This window comes from Crinia signifera, chromosome 5 (assembly GCF_055691185.1).
Source record: "Crinia signifera chromosome 5, ASM5569118v1, whole genome shotgun sequence".
Taxonomy (NCBI): domain Eukaryota; kingdom Metazoa; phylum Chordata; class Amphibia; order Anura; family Myobatrachidae; genus Crinia; species Crinia signifera.
In genome coordinates, this window is record NC_139221.1 from 295,210,105 (window position 1) to 295,236,427 (window position 26,323).

The window sequence follows — 26,323 nt, forward strand, 5'->3', positions numbered from 1 at the left end:
CAGGGAGATTCAGCGTGCGGGGGGTGGCCGCTTGTGCGGGCGGCGATCGGCGTTAACATGACAGGTGTCAACCAGAATAAGGCTCAGAGTCTCTGCTTCAAGTGCACAGAACCAAATTTTCAAAGCTATCATTCTACTAATAATGGCAAGACTCACTTGCGCCTCATGGATTCAGATGCCTATTTCCAATGTACACCCAGTCCATTATATATACACATATAGCCACGAAATCAGAAGGAGAAGGTTGTGTTAAGTAGCATTGCCAGGATCATTCTAGAGCAGCTCTCCAGGCTGCAGGGTGCTGTTCCAGGTGGTATCCGGTCCATAGGTCAACAGTATCTTGTCGATAGGTTGATTACAATTGGTGGACACATGAAAAAGGTCAACATGGTCTAGGTTGACATGGGACATGGGAGCAGACATGTCCATTCCAGTCACCTGTTTGTTCACAGCCAATCCTGAGCATATTCCTGTCCTGCTAATTGCCCAACCAATCACTACACACTGGCTGCTATGAGAATGCTGGGTCGAGACTTGGGAAATTGCCAGTTCAATGATGTCTACAATCTAGCTGCATTTTCTCACAAGACCCAGGCTAATTGCATCCTGCTGCACAGTCTGGCTCCTACCGGTATTGCTGGTATTAACCAGTTCAGCTAAAGCTGATTCCAAGCACTCCTGTTACATGCATCGTGCTCACCTGCATCGTGCTCTCCCTCTGTCTCTAGCTGCTTCCAGGTTTCCTGCACCAGTGGACTCTGCTACTTCCAAGGACCTGTGTCATTCCAGTGTGTAGCTTGCCGAGCTCCATCGGTGTCCTACCATCAATAGCTCCACACCATCAGTGTTCCACCATCGATAGCTCCACACCTTTCGGTGTTCCACCATCGATCTCATCTCAAGCTCTTTCGATGTTCCACCATCGATATCTCCACACCATTGTGTTCCATCATCGATCCCGTGCTCCATCGGTGTTCCACCATCGATGCTCCCCCATCTCCATTGAAGTTCCGCCATATATTTCTCTACACCATTGGTGTTCCACCACCGATACTGAGCAACATCATTTCACCATCGATTCCACATCAAACTCTCATAGGTTCCAGACAACCTCCTGAGTCTCCCACCAGCCTCCTAGCTAGTCTCCTGTGTCCTCCAGTTACCATTGACTCAACATCAATTCACCATCGGTTTCATATCAATTCCTTATTGGATTCAACCGACCTCCTGAGTCTCCTACTAGCTTCCTAGCTAGTCTCCTGCTCTATTGGTGTCCTACCATCGATAGTCAACTCCATTGGTGCTCCATAAACGATATACAGATGGAGCCGCTCTCATCGGAGTGGCTCTCAGCGCGACTACCGCCATGCGCCGTTCACCAGGGTCCACCAGAATGGGGAGCACGCATGTCCAGGCGCTCACGCGCCCCATTCTTGGCAATGGACGTGCGAGCGTGTGAGACGCTCACGTGTCCACGTCCCGTCCACCGGATCGCCATCCACCAGAAACCTGCGGATGGCGATCTGGTGGCAACTACAAGGGCGTCCCCATCTATACTACAGCATCAGTTCTTCATCATCGTTACCTTCAGTTCATCGGTATCTTCCAAGTTCACAGTGTTCAGGATTACCCCATTTATCTCCATCTAAGCTACTGTATTATTTACTGGGACTTTATCTGTGTTCCTACACTGCACCAACTGTCTCTAGTGCTTGTTGCACCTGTATATGTGTATTGGGACTTCCATCGGTGTTCTAACAGTGCATCTCCATTGTCCAACATCGCTAATGCCCATACAGTGTGCTTAGGACTTTGCATGTGATATTCTGTATCCAATTGTGATACCATTTACCAAGTTCTGCCAACTGCCGCTGTTGTTCCTTCATCTGCGTGCATAATAAACACCAGTTATTATATATTCCCCTGTCATGGTAACGACTCCTATTTGACTTTAAGGGTGTTCCCGCTAATGCACAACCGCCTCATCAAGGGACCCAGGTTTTCCTTCAAGTCAGCCCCTACGTCCGGGGTTACTTCTATCCAGAGCGTGACACTCAACAGGTGCTGAAGTAAGTATACTCACCTTCTCCCCCTAGCCCCCTAACTCTCGATAACTGATGGGTAACCCAAACCATCCCCCCGCAACCTAACCATAACCCTACCTGTTAGTGCCTAACCTCCCACCCCCCCCCCCAACTGCCGAACTCTAACCATCCCCTTTAGTGCCTAACTCTAGACCCCCTCCATTCCAGCTGCCTAACCCTCTCCCTCCTTAGCCCTAACCTCTCCCCTGGGGGTAAATTTACTAAGATATGAGTTCTATTGTATCTGGAATGTTGCCCAAAGCAACCAATCAGATTATACTGTTCTTCTTATTAATTTAGAACCTTCTAGAAGATAATATATATAAGCTGATTGGTTGGCCATAGCAACATCCCATCTTCAACAGAACTCCCATCATTTACCCCCTAGTGCATAAACCTGAAGATTAGACTGTAGCAAAATCTTTGATACACTGTATTTAATAAAACCCCATGGTTCAAAGTAGATGTATCCTTTAACCTTACAAGACTTCCTTTTGGAATTGCTGCTTTGAGAATGTACTGTTCAGTGTTACCCCGCACCATAGATTTTTACTAAAGATGTACATTTTTTTTAAACTAATATTACACAACTCTGTTTAGAATAAAAAAAAAAAGTACAATAAAGCACATTTAAATGGTTGTATGACATTTTATTAACATATTTTAAAATAACACATGTTCCCTTTAACAAAAAAAAATACTTGCCAGCAAAGAGACCAGCTGCTGATTTGCTTTTATGGGACAAGTGACTATTGATGTGACTTTCAATTACTTTTGCAGGTCAATTTATATCAAATTAAGATAATAATCATAGGCATACATGGATATAATACACAACATCAATCACTGCATAACAATTTTTACAGTCAACTTCTATGAGCATAATGTGACTGTTTTAATTGACACAACCTTGATTTAATGTAACATATGTGCAGAACCGTTTGGTGTGTAATTAGTCTTTGCTTTTGTCTTGGTCTCATTAGGATTGTACATCCCTAGTTATGTGTTGATTGCTTTCAAGTTTTTCTAGTTGATGCTAAATTTGACTTGGCAAACACAAAGCCTAATATTATATTTGTCTTTTTATCAAGACTTCACAACATTGTACAAAGCCTGGTTCCTTGTTCAATGTTCACCTTCTGTTAACCGCTATCATGGCGTTCTACCAAAAACACCACAGGGAATGTAACATGCAGCGTTTCTATCTGATACACAATTATCTGGTTACATCAAAGGAAAAATTGTAAGATATGTCTAAGCTAAAGGATTTACTGTCCTGCTCTTCTACATAGCTGAGCCTTAAAAGCAGGGACCTTGTGGCACCAGGTGTGCTGCAGTGACTACTTCCTGTGCACGTCCAATGGGGGCAAGGACTCACAGGAAGAGGATATGACCTCACAGTCTGATCCCGTTTTCATCACTTCCTTCGAAGAACTACCTCAACCTGTTCAAACATCCTCTACAATGCTAATGTCACCATCTTGTTCTGCAAAACCGATGCACTTTGATAAAAAAAAAAAAAAAATCAGTGCAATAATACTGCAGGACATAACCAAAGCTGGTTCTGAGCTGCATCTTGGCCATTTTGCATATTGTAAATAAACAACAGTATCCCGGACCAGGATTTACTCCACTGGTAGTTGAATGCACACTACTGTGGCCCTATTCCAGCATGTCTGGATGGAGAGGGTGTGCTGGAACCAGCAGTCAGGGGTTGTCCTGATATACCTGGACTTGTACAACAGTATTTAATCTTGTATCTCCTTTAACTGCTTTACTGCTGGGGGTTTTCTCAGTCCTGTGCTGTGCCCATTTTTCAATGTATGATATTGTTCAATTGTGACCTCATTATCACTAATGTTTTTAATATGCAATGCCTATAGAAATTATACCTTGCTGAAGCATTCCACCACAGGTGCTAGGGACAGTAAAGGGGGGAATGGGCCCAATGTGTCCTCCTCATCTATGAAAAATGTATTTTTTTCCATATTGCAGGTTGAAATTGTTGAGTGATCACAGGTGATCGCCACATAATAATTAGTATATGGGCACTTCTTTTGAAAAATGTGTGCACCTCTAAAATTATGGAAGCTACATTGGGGAAGACTTCTTTGGTTAGGTGACCAGCAATAAATCACCACAAAGAGAGGACCTTTGACCAAATTACACCTTTAATAGATGTCTCCATGACAAGATTTAAATATGCTCTGTAGACTGGTCTCACTAGAATTAAAAAGTGGGGGAGTGCCGGCTCCCTGGTGTCAGGATTCTCTGTTTAACAATAGTGCCACAATGCAGCTCTTCTATTGACAGTGTGACCTGATCGTATGCAGGTCATGGAGTGTCGAAGGAGCGATCATATATGCTAAAAAAACACATATAATCTGCTTAAGACAGCAAAGAAAGCTATCGAGATCAGATGTGCACCATGTCTGGTCTGGGGGCCGACCTCTTGACCCGTGGGACCACACATCATAACGACATTACACGTGATATGCATGCAATCTTTCGGAACGACCTGTCGAGATTGTGCATTGGGGTCCATTGTTATTCAGGTGTGTGGGGCCTTTATATATATCACACTCCTCACTGTACAGCTTCTCTGTGTTATCAGTAATTAGATCTAACCTCAACCTAAGACACACTGGTTGAGCATCGGGGAAATGGATCTGCAAAGTGGGTGAGGCTCAAAACAGAACTAGGAAAGGTCACAATAATCAGGGACAGTTAGGTGATAGGATCAGTGATTAAACATATGTAGTAGTTTTAAAGCTTTTATATAATAATAATAATAATAATAATAATAATAATAATAATAATAATAGCATTTACCAACCTGTAATGATCCTACAGTTGCGCCGTTCATATAGGTCCAAAATGTCAGTTTACACTTGGGTCCCGTATTGGAAATAATGGGAGTCATGATGTAAGTTGTATGACCAAATTCTCCATTGGAACTGTCTGCATATAAATACCAACCTTCTTCTGAGTCTCTGTAAAGTCAAGGTTGTATAGTCAGAGTTGTTTGCAATACAGCATGGTCAGAATGGTGGTTCACTTTATCAGAAGCTGAAAGCCATGTGATGGGAACAGCAAAGGATCATGTCATCCCCTGCCGGGCACTGACCACTGTCTCAGCAAGACGTCTAACCAATTAATACATAAACAAAATTTGTCCAGTGATACATATTACACCTTTGCTACCTATAGATTATTTTAAATTGCTTTCAGAAATCCAGATCTTAATACAATCCTAATACTGTACGTCTCCAATAATTAAAATAAGATAACATTGTCATAAGTCATAAAAGGGTACCGATCCCCTGCCCTAGATTGTCATTTCAAAGGGGACTAACATAGACTTGTGCGATTTGTCCATTTTTCACTTGATTCCGACAATCACCCGAGAAGTCGGGTGAAAAGTGACCAAATCGGATGTGTTTCACATCTGATCCGATGTGCGGCCCTGTTAACATCAGAATCGGGGATCGGACCTGCTGCGTGTCTGACCTCATGCTGTCCGGGAAGCTCCCAGGTGGTTCAAGGGGCATCACATGCAAATTATCCCCTCGGAGAAGTAGCATAGTGTATGGGGGCCGAATGTGGTCAGGTAATTAGCTCAAGATATCTTTGCTAATGGGCCATACTGCCAGGACTGTGAATGTCAATTCCATTTTATTTGGTTTCCAATGTATAGATGTATAGTATGTATAGTCAATAGATTAATCCCATATGGTTAACATGCAGAGGCAGAACTCAGGGAGGCAATGGAGTCATCTGCCGCCGGGCTCCTGCACCCAAGGGGGCACCTCATGATCTACTATAGAACTTCAGAGCAAGTCTGGAGAAACACTTAAAGTTAAAAATGTGTTTCTCAGACATCGGATCCTGACAGCTACATGCAAAAGCAGCCAATATTCACCATGCACAGAAAAAAAGATAAAGGAGTTTGCTTCCCTTGCATGGCAATATATTTTGTTCCGGATACAAAGTAACTTTTTTGTTTTGTTTTTTCTTTTGCCTACCTTACAAATCTGAATCAGTCCTTATAATCAAACGTGAAATTTTGTATAGCCAATCATAGGCTCAGTACGTTGATTTAAGTTATTTATTTAATACCACAAAACATGGTGTTCCAGTAACGCATATTGCAGAATATCATAGTTTCTGGTCCTTTTCCTGGGTGACTAAATTGTAGCACCCATAAAGAACCTGATTGGATCATGTGTCAGTTGTTTCTGTATCTGTGCTTTTACGGGGAACCTGGGGGTCATTTAGTTCTCAGAACGGCATTGACCTACAGATGCATCTTCATTGAAGGCTATACTGTAAATAAATAAATGTATAGAATTGGCAGGCTTTTTCTTAACGGCAGTATTCATTATAGACACCAGATTACCCCAAATACTGCATGCTGATTACTCATTAGGGAAATAAAATTAAATGACTTCAAGTGATCAACAACTCCGACACTTTACTGACTACAGCAATTCATTACTGGGCTCATCGACTTTATCATCAGGAAAAGAAGTTGAAGGCAAATCGTTTATTATGTTTATATTTTTTGATAGACACCTACGAGTTGTTCCTTCTGAACATAAAGACGCAGGAAGAGAACATTGAAAATAATGGGATATTTTTATTATGTCATTTGCTGTATACAATTTGTTGCATCCAATTTTTGCACAGGGTTATTAAAAATAATTTGCTCAATACACAGACCCAAAACAGCCTGACAGAAAGTTAGAAACTAGTGTCACTTTTTTTTGGTAAGATAATAGTTCCACCATTGCATGGAGGGATGGTGCCTTGAGTTCAGTCGGGTGGCCTCTGTGGGGGAGGTCCCACCTACCCAAGATTTAGATTGTAAGCTCCTTAGAGCAGGGTTCTCTTCCCTCCTGTTCTCACAGCACGCTTCTTGCATTTCAACTACAGCTCTCTTACTTACCTAAAATCTATACCTGCATCTATTCTCATTCAGCTGTATTGTGTACTAAGAATTGTGCTTTAATTGTGTTATGTCTAGTTCTGTGTACCCTGTACTGTTCTAATGTTCTATATGTACGGTACTGGCTGGTGCAATCACCATGTGGCGCAGCTGAATGGCTGCCTGGGTGCTGCACAGCTAAGTAATTAAATTGTTCCCCATGTCCGTGTCCCTCATTAGAGTACAGCTAGTATATATATCAGTACTGTTACTGGCTACCTAGCTGGCTGTGCAATCACCATGTGGCACTGCTGAATGGCTGCCTGGGTGCTGCACAGCTCAGTAATTATATGTTCCCCATGTCCATGTCCCTCATTAGAGTACATCTAGTATATATATATCTGTATGTGTCCTATATCTGTACTGTTACTGGCTACCTATCTGGCTGGCACCATGTGGCACTGCTGAATATAACTCTTTGTATTACAGTATGTGCATTGTTATTTTTAATGTCTGTAAAGCGCATTGAGTCCTGTTGGAGAAAGTGCACTATATAAATAAAACTTACTTACTTATTTACAAGACACAATGCTGCAATAACAGCTTAGCAGAGAAGTATCCGTTATCCTGTCCCAAACACTCTTCACTTTAAAGTGGGCTAGATATGGACCGGGGATACCGATCAGAGTGCGGCTGAAGATCCCCCGATCAAACTGGGGCAGAAAATGTGTTGCCTATTCTCAGGGGCGGGGCTACCATCAGAAATTGTGCGGTACGGGACTGACAAAATAGGCAGGGCCCCCTTTCCCTTCTCAAACACCTGGAATGCCTGGTGAGACCGGTGTCGGCAGCACCGGCCGCACTACTCAACCTCCACATTGCTTAAGGGAAATGTGAACTTTGTTTATGACAAATTATACTTGATAAAGTCCAGTCCTGGGCCCCCTTTCTAACTGGCCCGGGACTGGATTCCCCACAGTCCCCCCCTGATGGCTGCCCTGCTCAGCGGCCCTCATAAGTGAGGCTTTCACACATTGGCTCCGACTCTGTGGAATTCTCTTCACCACACAGTGCGAAAGGCACCCACTGTTCAAAAAAGCAAAAAAAGACTTTCCTGTCCTCTCTTTTACTAATATCCACTTTTAACCTTCATTTGTTTTTTTTTCTGCTGTAAAGGTAAATGTAAAGACCTTTGAGTCCGATTGGAAGAAAAGTGCTATATAAATAACACTATTATTATTATTATTATTATTATTATTAAATCATGGGTATTACTGGCAACTGTATAGACCCCATACAGATCACATAACAACATGAATATGACTTATATATTATCTACAAATTTAGAGGTTCACGCATTTGCGTAGAACGTACTGGGTGTGGATTACTAGGTGGACAACGTCTAAGTTGACCATGAATGGTCGACAGTGAAAACTTTGACTTGTGAAAAAGTTTGACATGCAGTAGGTTAACACAGACAAAATGTTGACACAAGCAATAGGTCAACATGGAAAAGATTTAGACAGGAAAGGACGACATGAGTTTTTTAGGGTTTTTTCCTTCAACATCTGTCAACTTGGACACCCAAATAGTGTATTGTGTACCCTCGCATGGCTCGTTTCACTCACTCACGATCAGAACACTTTAATTGTAGTCTAAGTGGATCATAAAGTATGACCAAAATATCTGAAAGAAAATAATCGTGAAAAACTAACGCTGTCCTTTTGCTGCGTCGACCATTGTCATGTGGACCTATTGCTCATGTTGATCTTTTTGCCAATGTCGACCTATGGTTTCTGTCAACCATACTAGGGATGCTTTTTTACACAGGAAAAGAGTGGTGACAGACACTGTGAAAGCGGAGCAATGGGGGATCTAGATGAGACAGGGTAAAGAAAGGTCACCTAGGGGGTTATTAAGGTTTGATTGCTTCTCTGATAATTTGCAGAGCCTTGCAATCAGATCGCCTCAGTTGATCAATACTCGTCCAGCCTGCAAATTTGCAGCCCTGAATGATCCCCCATAGATTCATTCAAGTTTTTCCATATTTCAGGATTTCTTGGCGAGGAAGATCACACTGTAAAAAGTCCATTAAAAAAAACGACCTTTCAAATATAATTTTTTAATACAGGCTGAGTATCCCTTATCAGAAAGCACAAGCATTTTGCATAAGGGATTATTCCGGATTTCAGATTTTATTTTTACAGGCTCCACCTGTTCCCTCGGTTGTCCACGGAGACCATCGGATTCATCTTCAGCAGTATTCCCAGTCCCAAGATTTCATCACACATGTGGGTACTGCCAAGGGTGCCATATAATTCATGAGGTGCTGCCAAGTGTGCCATATAATTCATGGGGTACTGCCAAGTGTGCCATATAATTCATGGGGTACTGCCAAGTGTGCCATATAATTCATGGTATGCTGCCAAGTGTGCCATATAATTCATGGTATGCTGCCAAGTATGACATATAATTAATGGGGTGTTGCCAATTGTGCCTTATAAGTCACAGGGTGCTGCCAAGTGTGCCATATAATTCATGGTATGCTGCTAAGTGTGCCATATAATTAATAAGGTGTTGCTAAGTGTGCCATATAATTAATGGGGTGTTGCCAAGTGTGGCATATAATTAATGGGGTGTTGCCAAGTGTGCCATATAATTAATGGGGTGTTGCCAAGTGTGCCATATAATTAATGGGGTGTTGCCAATTGTGCCTTATAAGTCACAGGGTACTGCCAAGTGTGCCATATAATTCATGGTATGCTGCTAAGTGTGCCATATAATTAATGGGGTGTTGCCAAGTGTGGCATATAATTAATGGGGTGCTGTATAATTCATGAGATTCTGCTAATTGTGCCATATAATTCATGGGGTGTTGCCAAGTGTACTATGGGGGACTACTCCCAAATTGTATAGATGCAAAACCAAAACCAAAAAAGGTTTTTTGTCAAAACCAATCCAGATCCAAAACACAAACCCCCAAAGGTGTCTGGTGCACATTTCAAATAGTTTTTCAAGACCAAAACACGACAATGAAATTAGAACCAAAACACAAGATTTTGAACACTTTTCACAATAATTTCTCTCCAATCTCATTATATACCCCTGTGTGACTGCAGCAGTAACTGAGCGCAGCTTAGAAATCGCTGATACATTAACCACCTGCTTTTGCTAAGTACCAATGATTCCTGTGTGAATACGACATTTACGACACGGTTAAATATCGCTCATGTGCTCGGAGCGAAACATAGATTTTATTTGAAGTAGAAATAAAATATTCTGTGAATCCATTACCTGAGCACAGAGCTAATATAGCAAATGGTCCTGGAAATCTTACTGCGGGAGACAAGCAGATCTCTTGCCGGGCCCTTTAACAAGACTGGAGGTTGCAGAAGCATTGCAGCTTTGTGTTTACCAAGTCCTGTGAATCAGGAGAATGTAATCTGTCTGCTCAGTGAAGAGAAATGGCTGCATGCAGAGCATTTCTCCATTCACCAGGAAACCACTCTGCAAACCATGCACACCAAGAGAGGTGGGTGAATGGTCATAATGCAACCTGTTTTTATAACATACTTGCCTACTTGCTGGCTGCCTTTTCCGGGAGAAGGCAGCCAGCTCGGTGAGGCAGGGGGGTGGGGCCACTGCTGCAAGTGGAAAAGGGGCATGGCAGGGGCAGAGGCAGGCTGCCTTGTGGGCGTGTCCAAAGCCGCCGCGTCCCCGCCCCCATCTAATGCCAGTATTTCAGGAATTACACTGCGGTGGGCGGCGCTAAAATGACGCAATGCGCGTCATCTGACCCACGGACCCCCCGTTGAGGCGGAGGGTTCCTGGTAGGGATGCCAATCCCAGGGCATTTTTTCAATTCCGGAATTCGGGATTGAAAAATACCTAATCCCGGGATTCCTGGGATCCCGGGATTGGCATCCCTAATACAAAAACCGCCTCGGGCACCCTGCATATTTGCTTACCAGGCAGGTGGGTGATGAGCAGGGCGGGTGGGTGATGAGCAGGGCGGGCAAGTGTGCGATGAGCCGGGCAGGTGTCCGATGAGCCGGGCGGGTGGGCGGGCATTCGTCAATGGAGCCATCAGACAGCCAGAGCGGGTGGGCAGCACGCGTAGGACAAGCCAGGGCCGCTGTGTGGGCTGCACAGCGCGACCTGTGACAACGTCACGCTGCGCAAAGCCACACTGCCGGGGACTGGAGAAGACGGGCAGAGTCTGAGTACCCGCTCAGATGCTGCCCAGTATTAGACTGCGCATGCGCAGTCTAATCCCGAAATTGAATTCCCGGTGTTTTAGTGGCCAAATCCCGGGATCCCACCGGGATTGGCCACCCTAGTTTCTGGGGTCAGACAGCTTTCCAGGAGGGTTTCCCCCCTTTCTGGGAGGCTGAGAGGGGGATCCAATTTCCGGGACCCTCCCGGCCATTCCGGGAGGGTTGGCAACCCTGTTTTATAAAAGAAAGAAAGTTCAACTTTTTGGACTAAATAAAATATACAAGGGGTGGAAGAGGGCCAGAGACAGTCTATCAATTTGTTTTAAACATTAGGCTCCAAGATAAACAAAATTAAGAATCAATTGCGAATATAGAGTCTAATGCAGACACATAGGGACCTTTACTGTAGCCACGTCTGCTAATGCAGCACACAGGATAAGGGCCCTTATTCTTGACCGTTTGCAGCAGGGCTGCGTTTGCACAGGGACCGTTGTTTTTGTACTGCGCATTTTTGCACATGTGTATACGCAGGGTGCGCACACCCATGGCAAACAGACTGTTCGACGGGTGCACACACTAGCTTATGATTGGCTGGGTCTGGGTCATTCGGTTGACCCAATTTCGGTCGACATGCATTGGATTGACCACTGAAGATCAACAGGCCTTAGGTCAACACCTGGAATTGGCCAACATGGCTAAGGTGGACAGGGTCGTATGGTCGACATGCCTTGGGTCGACCACTGAAGGTCGACAGGCTATAGGTCAACACCTGAAATAGGTTGACATGACTATGGTCTGAAGTCATTCAGACATACTCACCATGCCTAGTTCCCACGCTGGATCGGTCCACTTCTCCAGTAGAGGGTCCAGGGTTAAAAAATAAAAAAAACGCGCGTCCTTACCACCGGACTAGAGGAGCCGCATATCCGGTTCCACTACCGGCCCCAAAGGGAATCCCAGCGACGCGCGTCACCGGGACTCACTAAAACTAATCGAGTTCCAAAATACGTGGGACCTTTATTCCTTTTGTCCCTTGTTTTTTTCGGAACCAGGACCAGTCCAAGACCCTAAATTACGATTTTTTAGCTGTCTAAAAAAAGAGCACTCTCAGATAGGGCAGGTGAATCTTAGATATTAATTGTACAGGGACGTTTTGCACTTTTGGCTCTGTAGTAAAAAGTCCTTTTCGTTTAATATCTCATTATTTAATTTGCATTTGTTACCACGGTAACTTCTACAGAGTTAAGGCTTGTGAATGATCGCTACTACTGAAACTGCCAAGTGAAAGCCATTGAACAAAGCAGATGTATGCAAAAAAAAGGTTCAATTGCCTTTAAAAGAAGCAAAATTACTTTGCAGTGTTGGGATAAAAACTATATTTTTATTGATGTGCTGAGCATTATAGTTGGTTAAGAGATTTTCTCCAGACAATGGCTTAGAGAAAATCAGAGAAAATCAAGATTATAATAAAATGCTTCTATTGAGGCAATTTCAGGGAATAGCGAGGAAAGTGAGACTCATTTCCAGCTTAAGCGGTTTTGTCATTGTATAAGGGTGCAGCACTCAGTTTGTTTTATTCTTTTGCTATATTGTCATTTGGGAAAGTGCAAAATGAAGAAATAAGGGACAATTTAACAATAGTATAATAACATCAAATGTGTCTCTATAACTACAGTACATTTCTTTCCACTGCAGAGAAATTGGCCCAAATTGGATGCATGTTATCTCCCCCTTGGGGCTGATGCGTGGTCCCATGCACATTGGACCTGAGCTGGAGGCCGGACCTGCTGCCTGTCCAACTCGGACCCCCTCCCCGCAGTGAGGAGTGGGTTTGCATGCGATACATCGCATGTGAAAGGACTGTATGCGATGTAGGCAGGTCCCGGGCGTCTCAAGGGAGTCAGATGGCCCATACGCAGGGACGGTGGAAGGCACCGGAGCGCTCCAGGCAGGGGGGGGATGCCCTCCGTTGCTCACCTGCTCCACCGTGGGGGGGTCGCTCCACTGGGGGGTGCCAGGCACTCTGGCGCGGTCACTCCATCACTCCATGAGGGGGTGCCCGGTAATGCGGCGCGTGCTGCCGTGATGTTCAACGGGAGGGGGCGGGTGTGAAGCGGCTAGGGCGGCAGAGTAACTCCACGGGGGTGATGCGGTGGTGGTGGCCGCCGAGTCACTCCAGGAGGGGGAGATGGAGGGGAGAGTTGCCGCTAACCTCCATCCACAGGGACCTGCTCCTAACTGCTGCCCTGAAGTGGCCGGCACCCTAGGCAAATGCCTAAGGCTGCCTAGTGGTGGCCTAGTGGTGGCGCCGGCCCTGCCCATATGCTGCTGGTACCTTGAAAAAGCTCCCCAGTGGAGCGAAACGCGTCGGTGAATTTACTTGGGATAGACTGATGTAACCAACCTAAAACCATCTATCACACTGCGGAGTGACATACAAAGCCTCTGGAAAGCCCTCTATATTGGAAACCATCCTTGGACTGGGGACGTCCCCCCCCCCCCCCTTTTTTCCTTACTTCATTGGACGGCAAAAGACTATAAGAGGTACATCCTCCACAAGGGCCATCAATTGGGACTCTAGACACCTGTTCCAACCGCCACCTACCAGTGAGGCAATCCAGTGATACATAAAAGACCACTGCATCATATTTACACCAGCTGGTTCATCAATACAGTACAGTATGGACAATTAAAGTCAGTCATTTCCCATTTTTATCATTTTTTTACTACTACTTTTTTACCATTTTTCTCTTTACCTTCCCCCAACATTGGGCTTATAGCCATACTATTGGTTATTATTACTGTGGAGTATATTTGTGATTTTAATACGGAGTAACTGTACTCCTTATATGTTGATATTTTATGATTAAAACTGTATTCTGTACTAGGCAACAAGTGTTTAATTGACCTAACTAGCGCAGTCACCCTTTTCTTCCTTCTAGCACTTTTATAGGGGATTGACACCCCCTTTTCAGACTGCAGCTTGACACCACTACTCAAAGTTTTTGCGCCTCCATTAGATAACTCTGTTATCTTAACTTTCTTCCTTGCATACAGACTATACACTTGATCCCCAGAGGAAGAGGTGGGGGCCCGGGCAGTGGTCTCCACATCCACTTGGGACTGTGGCATATTACTACAGTGCACTGGAATTATTATTTTGGTACATTATTAAACATATACTAGCAGTATATCATATATATATATATATATATATATATATATATATATATATATATATATATCATGGGGCCCAGGCTACACAATGTTTAGCCAAACCTCTGATGCAACTGGCCACACCCTCTTTGGAGAATAGCTACACCACCTAAACAAGGGCCCCTATCATTGCATTCTCCGGTGGACCCTTCATGTCCCAGTCCAACACTGTGTGACCAGCCCTACTCTTAACTCTGCGGGACTTCCACCATATAAATCTATAACAGTAATAGTAACAAAGATACTAATAAGGTGATACCCTGCGTTGCATCCATTCCATAGAACACAGTGTATGGAGGGGGTGAGGCTTTTCTTTGTTAGTTCAGATTGGGAAACTGAAAGATTCTGAGGTGAGGCCTGTAATCTCCTAAATTCCTCTCGCCCGTCTCTCAGCTCACAGTGTGGTTTCTGCATCTTTACCATTTGCAGAATTTCACACAGTCTCATCTTTCCCAGAGGTGCAACGTGCTGTATGGCCAAACTCTTATTTCCATTTTCTAGAATGTGCTGCATCAGCTCCATCCTCAGTACAGTGTATTCCTCTTCCAGCGTTCTCACTGTTATTTCTATGGGGCCAATTATGGGGCCAATTTTATGGGTTGCCCATAAAAATACTGGGCGTACCCCTGCAGTGAATGACGTCAATGATTCGAACAATTTCTTTGAGATTCAGATGCATGCGAGCGGGATGTGTATGCAAACGCATTGTTCGCATGCTAGAGAGTGGATTTGGGCGGGGGAGGGGGCAAACATTCGGTAGGGTGGCAGGCAGCATTTACCTGGGCTGGCTGTGAATAAACGCTGCCTAGCGAACAGGGATGAATTAGGCCTATGTTCTCCCAGCTTTTGCTTATGGCCCCCAAGCTCATTCCAGATTTATGAACAGGTTTTTGTGTTATAGCTTTTAAAACAAATTTAAAGTGCCTGCTGGTAGGATGTTACAATTGGGGGGGGGATTCAGGTCTGATGGGCAGCATCCAGCGTTCAGGTAGACGCTAGAGTGAAATTTCATATTGCGATTTAATGTGATCGCTGAGTGAATGTATGGGCGGTATTCAATGCCTTTTTGCGAGCTGTGACAGCTAGATGGTCAGTATTCACCTGATGCCCCTGCACACGCCGTTTCCCTGTCGCTGGGTTTTTACAGCGATGTCGAAACGGCGTGTGCAGCCGCCAAAACAGCGAGGCTCATGGCTAAAAGCAACGGGCTCCCTGCATTAGCCGCGAACCTCGCCGTTTGGGGGAATCCTTGCCGTCCTCTGACCCCTGAATGTTGAATAGGGTGAGCGGCAGGCGCGGGGGTTAACCCCCACGCCAGCTGCATTGAATATGGCCCTATGTATCTAAAATCTCAAAAACCCTCCATAAAACCACCATCTAATGATTCTTCCACCGGGCACCAGTCACCGCAAGCTAGGAGTAGCCAGGGACTTACTCAGCGGCTGCCATGAATGCAGGCATATCCGGCCAATAGCTGACATCACACACCCTTCCCTAAAATGCTTTGGTACGTCTGCATTTTCCCGGCCAGGTCACTCCCAGGCAGGCCTAGCGTTTTTTTTTTTCTTGACACTCCCATGAAACAGCCAGTTACCACCCCCAGGCACCTTCCTCCTATCAATCACCTTGCCAACGGCCAATTACAAAAAGTTGCAGGCTTTCATCGCAGGACAACATCACGCAGGCGTTCTAGGGGCCTGTAAGCATTGCACTGTCTATCAATAATCACACGCTGTGCGGATTCACAGTCGTGCATTCAAGTCTGAATTACCCCTGAGTTTCTTTCTTTGTGTTGTTTTAGTGTTATATATTGATCTCTGCAGATATTTATTATGTGTATGTTTTCTGATATTCCCGAGATTGGTTTCCTTATTGTATACTCTACATGAATTTCATACGCCTTCACTACAATCTATGTCGGCGTTTATTAATAGGCATGTTTTTCTCCTAATTATAAGCCATTAAAATGTTCCAGTCCATTGTATTCTGCGTGTGAGCAATCGGATGGGTTTTTCTTTACTGATTTGTTTTCTTTCTCATATTCATAGTCAAAATAATAACGGAACAAATTTAATCTGAAGTGTGTCCCTGAGAAATAGTAGAAATATATAGTATTATTGCAGCATTATTATGCTGCTGTATATCTTCCTGCTACGCCTTTTTTGGAGATTAAGCAGAAAGCTAAAACGCCAGGATGTATTAACATTATGATTGCCGGAGTCTAGCGATCAGTTAAATGTCACCCCGCCAAACACGCCCCCTCCGCCGTCCCAATCCCAGCGACGTTGTGTGCGCTTACAAATCCACTTGTATGCAGCCGCACAGCGGAAATATCAAACAGGCATGGCCACACCTGTGTCCGCTCATCATCTCCATGGGCGGGTCCACCGTTTTTGCATAAAATGCTGGGAGGATCCCAGCTGACCTCCTCCTGCCTGTCCATCGTTTTGCGAATGCCCCGGCAAGTGTAAAACTCGCCGAAGTCGTTCATGTTGAACATGCACATGAACGACTATGCGTATGCGCACTCCCTTACCATCGAAAGCGGGGCTGAATACGCTGCTTACCGAGCAGTTCTAAATTGGTCCGTCCAATAAAGCACCACTTGCGTCCTGGCCAGCTGCAATGCGCATGCACAGAATATCAGAAATATATTGAGAGCTCAAGTGCAGGCGAAATGTCACAGATGCTGCACTGTGCAAACACCAGCTACTTTACACTTCCAATATAACTTTGTCTACTTGAACCAATGTGAAATAATTATAACCAATATCAGTTCTTATGGTAGGAAAAAAAGTCACCTGCTCAAAACAGGTACCGATCATTATTATCATTAAAGTGAAATTTCTACTGCGAATTTAAGGTAATTGGTGTAAATGGAGCCATTACTTCTACACTGTAGTTATTGAAATGAATGCAGACATTAATATTACCTATGGCCAGAGCCGGCCCTAGCTTATGTGGTGCCCTAGGCAAGTTTTTTGGCTGATGCCCCCTAGCAGACATTCTCACCACCACGCTTAGGGGGTCAATCCAATTATGCATGAAGACACAAGTAAAATATGCCACGCTCACCAACCGTTGACTTATGGCTTTTTTTCATTCAGCCCCAAAGGGAAATCTGGACCCAGCAGCACTAACATTGAATTCCATGGGAGAAGGAGCGGTTGCGTGAAGGCATCCCCCCCCCCCCCCCCCCCGCCATATTTGTTAGTGGAAGCTCAGTGGCGTAAGTTAGTCCATGCAGCCTGGAGGCAAGATAAAAGTTAGTGCCCCCCCCCCCCAGAGAGAGAGAGAGAGAGAGAGAGATAGAGATATATCAGAGAAAGAATGTTAGGGAGAGAGAGGATTTCACAGACTCACCCTCACCGTCTGCCGCTGCAGCGCCTCCCACTCAGATCCCTGCTCTTAGTTTGCGAGTGGACTCCCAGCTCTTCTTCACTGTTCCACAGTGACATTGTTGGCAGGCCGACTTCCGCCCCAGCTAAGTGACAGAGTGGAGTGGTGACGGTGCCGCGGCCGCACACACGCAATGGTACAGGGGAGGGGGTGGGGCCGCCAGCACGCACGCACCACTGCACTGCACACAAGGGTACGGGGAGCAGGGGGGATCGCCCACCCGCACCACACAAGGTTACGGGGAGGGGGCCGCACGTCCGCACCACTGCGCACAAGGCTACGGAGGAGGGGGGCCGCGCTGTGCTGCATATGCATAATATAGCCGCATGTTGCGACAGGCGGCAGCAGCTATGTTATGCAACACAGCGCGGGCCCCCCCTCCCCCGTAGCCTTGTGCACAGTGGTGCTGAAGACCTATAAGAACTGTTCTGCAATCTGGTGTATGTTCTGGTCTTCTCCCTAATGTAATCAGGTCGGAACATCGGAGGCAATAGAGCCACTGCCCCCTTTAAGCCTGGCGCCCGGCGGCAGATGACTCCATTGCCTCCGGGAGCTCCGCAACTGTGGCAGCCTCTCTTCTAAGTCCCGACAGAGTCATTCATACTTTCTAGCAGAGTTTCCGGTAATGATGTCTCTCCTGCACCCACTTATATGATCCCTGCTGATGCAGCCGCAGTCCGTTAGGTCAGCTCAGCCGCACTTCCAGCGGGCACCCCGCTCGGAGCGACACATGTTCATTACTGGCAGAGAGCGGAGCCTCTGCTGCACTAGCTACGACAGAGGCTCCGCTCGCTGCCAGTGATAAACGTGTGTCGCTCTGAGCGGGGCAGCTACGGGAAGTGCGGCTGAGCTGAGGCTGCACGCTCCGCTTGCAGCCAGTAAAAAACACGTCGCTCTGGCGCCTGCTGGAAGTGCGGCTGAGCTGACCTAACTTACTGAGGCTGCATCATCATGGATCGTAAGAGCGAGTGCAAAGTCTTAACTACCTCCCAATGCAGCGCCACTGAGTCCCCCTAGGCAATTGCCTAGTGTGCCTATGCCTAAGGCCGGCTCTGCCTATGGCTTGTTCCACTCCTAAGTATTGTTGATAATAATTTAACCCATTAGGAAACCAAACTGGAGCTCTCTTATCCTGAACTAGAGATGGGGAATCTCCGGCCCTCCACCTGTTGTTAAGCTACGCATCCCAGCATGCCCTGCAATCAGGGCTGGATTAAAGGGGGGGGCACAGGGGCCCCCCTTTAGTTGGCATTTATTTTAAAAAATATATTTATTTTTTTTAGCTAAAATTTTTGTTCATGGGAGTGGGTAGTGCTGAAGCTTCACCTATCTGCCAATGTGACAATTATTTATGGTGCTGAGCATAGGGAGCCAAGGCACACTGACTGCACAAGTGTGCAGTGCATTACTGGGAGTTGACTAAGTCTCATGAGACTACGAGGTCAGAGGCTGAGAGACTTGTGCTGAGCTCTGATTGGTGGAGTACACCACATGCTTCTCAGGCCCATGGAGGACACCAGAAACAGTGGCCTCATCATGGGAGGTTTTTTAATCAGAGGCAGCGCTGAGCCTATGAGGTCTCCTACAGAGTAAGTTACAGACGGACAATCAGGCTTTTCATGTGGTGTATACAGTATATGTACAGTATATGTACAGTATATATATATATATATATATATATATATTTATATTAATCCCCCCTGCAGTTACCCATTGACCAAGTTTATACTGCCTTTACTTTGTGTTTTGACAGTGTAATATTCTCACGTGCAGTTTGCGGCTAGTAATTACAAGTGGGAAGGGGCCCCCCTGTCTAAAGTGCCTCAGGCCCCCCAAAGGCTTAATCCAGCACTGCCTGCAATAGTTGTAGCATGGCCAACTAGAAAAACTGTAGAAGGGCATTATTATTATTATTATTACTATTACTATTATTATTATTAACACAGATATCTACAGTTTGCGCATATATTAGCAGTATGGCTGCTGCTTCAGGGCTGCAGTGCTGAAGAAAGATTGCTAGAGGTCAGCAGCTGCTACAGCTTGGGATGCAGGAATACAGTGCTCAGCCTGTCCAACTTCAAAAAGCCCACCTCCACACCTGTGAAACTAGCCAATAGGAGTCTGGGGGTGGACTTATTTAACATAGAAATAGCAACCAATCACCTTTGAGGAAGAATTTATCAAGTACATTCCATAAAATGATAAGTAGATGTTAATTGGAAGATACTGTATACTTTCAGAGGGAGGGACCATGTAATCAGAAGCAAAACTCCCCGTAAGCCTACGCACACCCACACTCTCTCCCATTCTGCATCACTAGGTGTAAGAAGTGGAAAGTGCAAGAAGAAGCCAGATGGACATATGGAAGTGTAAGTGTCTTTGAAAAAGAACCGCTCGTCAATAAAAAGGGAGGTAGTTATAGTTAGTAAGCCAACATTCTCTTACAGGGGCATAAAGTCAATCCAGGTGCACAGAGGCAAAATACACTCTGCCTCTACACTTTAATTGTCAACAGCCCAGCTGTAACCAAACTCCACGTCCCACTTGCAGAACAAAGCTCACTTCATCTACTCCTCTTTCTGCACCCTATTGGCTCCAGGATGGAAACCCAGGGTACCGCCGCGATGTGCATCATTGACCTGCCGGCTGCTGAAGCATGGGAGAAAGCACTCTGCTTGTCTAATCACTTTTATAAGTCCTACCCCAACTTCTATTAGCTCTCAAGCGAGGTAGGCGGGCTCATAGAAGATAACAGTCAAGGGGAGTGCCGTCTCCCATGCATCTGCATCCGGCAAGTAATTGATACATATGTTTTGTATCAAGGCGTAGTAGTTAAAGTCAATGGAGGGCTGGAACCAGGAGGAGTCTGGTGAGAAATATACAGAATACAATGCTGGAAATATGAACTGTTCCTGACCGATGTTGACCATTGATGGTGGAGAATACACCAGAGAGACACTGCGGGTAAGAATATGGCTTAAGTAGATACCACTAACACAGTCACTAAGAGGTCCACCGATGATGACTGCAACCAATGTTGATGCACCGATGGTGGTAATATTGATGTTGACACTCTGAGCAGGTGGCTGGTAAATTGGGTGGTACTGAGTACATGAGCAGGTAGCAATGGAAGTAAGCAATGAAGGCAGAATGAGCGATGTAGTACCGATGGTGTAACGATGGTAAGCAGTAACCGACGGTGAAGTAGCGACTCTGGATAGAACCAGACACTGGAGGGAGTCAGGCTGCAGCAAGGTGGTAAGCCGCAGATGCTATGGAAGGCAGGAAACACTCAGAGGTAACAGCAGACACTGTTACCCTAAGGATATCAATGCACTGACTGTTTGCTTAGACCAGCTTCAGCCTACTTATAGGCAGAGAGTGAAGCGGATTGGTTGTAGTGGAGTGATGTCAGAATAGCCAGGCCAGGATTGGCTGAGGAGCACCTGTGAATCAAACCAATATGGCCACGGCCATGATGGAGACAGAATTGATGGTTGGTGTGCATGTGGAAAGGCCTGAGGCCTGTAATGGAGAGAATGCCCAGTGCTTTGAGTTTAAGAACAACATGCCTGCAGACTGTGTTCAGTGGTGCCCGCTGAGATGATATTGCAGGGAACACTGACCGTGCACCCGGCGCCAGTCGGATATTGGAGCGCTGCAGCACACACCTGGTCTCTGAGCAAGCCTAGAAAAACACCTTGAATGTAAGTAAGTGTTTCTCAGACCTTGAATCGTGACATGTATAGTGGCGGCTGCTGATCTTAGGTAAGGCAGCAAGCAAATATACTGTATTACACACAACATCACATGTATGTTATTTGTGTTGATAACTGGTTCCCCTTTGCAATGTGTGGTTGACACTGCAGCCGAGGGGCACCAGCCACTGCTGGTTTGGGACCTCTTTGGGGATTAGTTAGAAAAAAATGACTCTTTTCTGGATGATTCTCATCTACACTGATATTTATCGGCTTCTGTTATATTTATTATGTATTAGAGAAACACTTGGTTAATAAAGTTTTCTTTGTAGTTTGTTTCACACCATTTCCATTCTTTGGCCAGATCATCGCAGTTACTGTTAGTAATTGTCTCCTAGTTCTAGGAAGGAATTTTATTAAAGCCGCATATTATAAATCAGGCTCCTGCAATCTGCCTACATCAGCACATCATTTGCATATTTGGTTATTGAGCCAAGAAGAGAAAATTAAAGTGATGCTTACTTTATTGTATTGGATGGTAAGGTAAACATTTATTTCCATCTAGAAAAAAGTTGGATAGCAGCGCTTAAATAATCAATGAAAAAAATGGTTTAAAAACCAATTGGACTGAAAGATACCGTTGTAAAAAATATATAAAGGACCAATAGTATTCGATGAATGCAATTCTAAAATAGTTGAAATTAAAATTATATAAAATTGATTGAAAAAATCTTTTTGAAAGGTGGATATATACGCTTCTAAAGCTAATCCAGTTCCTTGTGTAAAAGTGGACGCCGTCTGTTCCCATTGAGCCCTTATAGCAACTTGAAATTGTAATGAGAAATATCAAAGTTACCATCCACCATGTGGGTATGCAAAGTCTGCACCTCTATTTGCCTCCTGGAAGGTGTATAAGGCTGGTACAAGGCAGGTCCAGTCCACCATGGAGGATTTGCTGTTTAATGTAGGGTTTATCTGAAACGGGGGTTTGAAATTATTTTACTTTCATCATGTGGGTGCAAGTGATACACCTACCATTACAATTGAAACAGCATTTTGGTTTAGATGGAAGTCATAGACTTGTCATATCAGGAACTTGATTATTGTTTTTCAAAAAACTTGGTGCCAGAATCTTTTTCAAAGTGGTGCTTTTTAAAAATAAATAAAAAGGTTCTTTCGGCAGAGAATTGATTAGTAAGGGGTCTGGTTTCAAAATGAAATTGTTCTTTTTGATGATATTTTTTTCAGTACTTGAGTTGTTGTAGGTGGCAATATAGGCCAGCTCCCTGTTAAAGGTCTTGGTGTCTTTGTCTCTCTCTCTTTGTTTTTCTTTGTGAGGAGAGATTCTCTTTCACAGTTCAGTACAATTCCGCCTCAGTAGGGTGAACTGTCCTCAGGTTCAGTCTGAAAATGAAGATAGGTGTTTTCTCCAACCTCCTTATTATAATTTTTTTGTGGTAATTTGTCAATTATCTCCAAGGATATATCAAGAAAAGTAGTGTTGGTAGGGTGAAAGTGGTAGGTGGTAAGTCGTTGTGATTCAAGTGTTCAGCAAAAGATTGTGTGCATCCCCATCCCAAATAATAAATAGATCGTCAATCCATAGAGAACCAGGTTTGCAACAAAGCCGCTTGTCCAAATTAGTTGGTCCTCGACCTGCCAAATATACAAATTGGCATAGCTTGGTGCAAATCTGGTACCCATGACTTGAAGATAATAAGTGTAGAGAAAAAGGAAATAATTGTGTTGTAAAATAAAGTCCAATTGGTTTTTAAACCATTTTTTTCATTGATTAGTTAAGCGCTGCTATCCAACTTTTTCTACTTTCTAGGTTCTTCTGGGATAGATGATCCCATCCCCAGCAGCTGCTAGTGAAGCAGACAGTGTCATAGCGCCACTATGACCGCCTAGGGGGTCTACTTTTATTTGTTTCCATCTCACTGATCCCAAAACAAGGCATTAATCAAAAATAAATTACTAATATAATTCACTATGTGGAATATAAAAAAAATATATATCTGTAATAATATTCGACATTCTTTGTAATTCATTTTCACACTGAAAACGGATATCAGAGTTTTTCTGGGTTTTTGTATGTAATGTTTTTGCAAAATATATCACTTTACACAAAGACCCGCCACCTGGGGAACAGTATGCCGGGAAGAGTGCATTCTGTCCGTGAAGTACCTGCACTGTGGGGGAAATTTATGTACCTGCACTGTGGGGGCATTTATGTACCTGCACTGTGGGGGCATTTATGTATGTGAAACTCTGTTGCTGTAATTTGAATATTGGAGACAACTGTGCTCCATAATATAAATTGGTATTATTTTGTGGCCACACCCCTTCCCCATGAAGCCACTATTTTTGGCTTGAGCACCCACCAGCAAAAACATAAATCAGCACCTATGCATACGTGCACTGCACACTTTGTACCCATTCTAGACAGGCCAGTTCCCTCAGCCTCAGTCCTTGGGAATCGATTCACCAATACTCAGTAAGTAACAGTAAGATACTAAGGGGTGCTTCTTGTCACCATGCTTCTTCACTATAATCGTGGAGTCTCTTCCATGCATATTGCGCAAGAAACCCCCAATATCTGGGGTATAAGTTGACTCCACAGATCATAAACTGACTTCATAAGCAGATAATGTCCTCCTCACTGTCATATAATCCTCCTACCTTGATCCCTTTTTTATTGCTGAATGAAATTATTATGGTCAATTAAGAGGGTGTGAGGTTTCGCACCCCATAGCCCCAGTTTTAACACTCCCCCGTTATGATGCCACTGCCCCTCACACTCTGCCTCCTAAACTCTTCCAACAGAGTGCAGCAGTTGGCCTGGAACAGCACTACAAGTCCCAGAACACCATGACTTGTATGTTTCTTCTTGGCTCTGGTGATACTGAAGGTTAATATGTCAGGAGTATAAATATTTGGACTGAAATAAGTGGCCAGACATATGTATTATTCATGCAAGACTTCGATTATCCAGTTACCATTTGCTGCCTGTGATACAAGGTGTAGGGGGTATTTCAGGAGGTGGTAAAGCAGTGATTTGTGAAAGGGGCCCTCCTCTGTGCTATGCGATTCCCTCCGGTGTCTCCAATCTATGGGTGCAGGATTATACATCGCCAGAGGCGGATTGGCCCACCGGGAAACCGGGCCGTTTCCCGGTGGGCCGGACCAGATTTCACTCTGGCTGGGCCGCTTACCTGTGTTAGAAGTAGAGATGGGTCGTTCGTGAACGATCCGGTTCTTTTGAACGGCTCCCTTCAAAGAACGAGGGAGCCGCCGATCCCAAAATGGTGATCCGGATCAGTTACGTTTTACATTGCATACAATACAATGCATTGCTTGAGCTCAGCACTGCCACCTTTGGCAGCTGAGATATTTTCTTCTAATTGGAGACTGAGTGAATTGAAAAACAAGCCTGCTTGTGGTGCTGCTGCTGCTGCTGCTGCTGCTGTGTCATGTGCAGATCTAGATTCTTCTTGAAGCCCTGAAGGAGCCCAACAGCAGACTCAGCAGAGGCATTGCAAGATTGCTTCACCATCTTCTACTAGTACAGTATCACAGAAAGTTGTGTAGAAGTATGAACACACATTCTCACAGACACACAGACTTTAGTTAGGCAGTGCACATGTTTTTTTTTTTTTTTACTAGATCTGTGTTTGCTGGGCTGTGTAGTACTTTTAACTTTAATTTGGAGGGGGAGAGGGCCTTCTTTTAACTTTCATTTGGGGGGGGGGGAGGGGGGGGCTTGGCAATGAGCAAATTTAGTCCCGCTTGGCAATGAACACATTTAATCCCCCTTGGCAATAAGCAAATTTAGTCTCCCTTGGCAACGAGCAAAATTAATACCCCTTTTACACCGCCGCAAAACCCCGGGTCTTTAGCGGGTCAGACCCCGGTCAGCGGCAGTGTAAATGGGACACGCCGTGTCCCTTTACACTGGACTTCTACCCAGGTCCTGGGAACTGGATTGTTCGTCAGACAAGCGTTGGTCAGACAGTCACTAGGTCGACATGCAGAGAGGTCGACATGGAACAAGGTCGACGTGGTTTTAGGTCGACATGGACGTTAGGGTGACATGAGGAAGGTCGAAAGGTCATAAGGTCAACATGGGGTTTTCGCTGTTTTTTTACCCGAATGTCAACACAGTTGGAAGTGAGAATCGGACCCTCGCATCGCTCGCAATGCTTCGGGCACAGTGGCTCACTTCGCTTGCCACACTATTATAATCTCACTCCATGCCCTAGTGGATGGTAGGGCATGAAATACCGCCTGTCAGCACATGTCGGCTCAACAAACAGTGAAAATCCCCATGTCGACCTTATGACCTGTCGACCTTCCTCATGTTGACCTATAACCATGTAGACCTTGTTCCATGTCGACGTAAAACCACGTCGACCTGTAACCACGTCGACTTTTTCAACACACCCTGTATGTTACCTTGTCATTTGTTTTTTGTTTACTATGTACGGCGCTGCGGACATTTTTGCGGCGCCTTATAAATAAACGTACTATTACTACTAACCACGTCGACCTTGTTCCATGTCGACCTAAAACCACGTCGACCTAAAACCATGTCGACCTTTCAGCATGTCGACCTAGTGTTGTTGACCTAATGTCGACCTAGTTCAGTCGACCAAACGACCGTTTCCCCAGGTCCTGACCTGGGTAGAACATGACTATGACCTGGGTAGAGGGCAGTCGGTGTAAATGGGTACACTGGGTCATCCGACCCGGCTCCCATTTACATCAATGGGGGACCGCAGC

The 26,323-nt window shown here is 44.9% G+C and overlaps 1 protein-coding gene across 3 annotated transcripts in view; it reads right to left on the reverse strand.

Moving 5' to 3' along the window:
- MALRD1 (MAM and LDL receptor class A domain containing 1) overlaps positions 1-26,323 on the reverse strand; it is a 442,313-nt gene that overhangs the window by 172,515 nt on the left and 243,475 nt on the right. For all 3 annotated transcript variants that reach the window (XM_083189314.1, XM_083189313.1, XM_083189315.1), the window contains one exon: positions 4,921-5,077. In XM_083189314.1, coding sequence (XP_083045440.1) covers positions 4,921-5,077 — 157 coding nt within the window. The remainder of the gene's footprint in view (positions 1-4,920; positions 5,078-26,323) is intronic.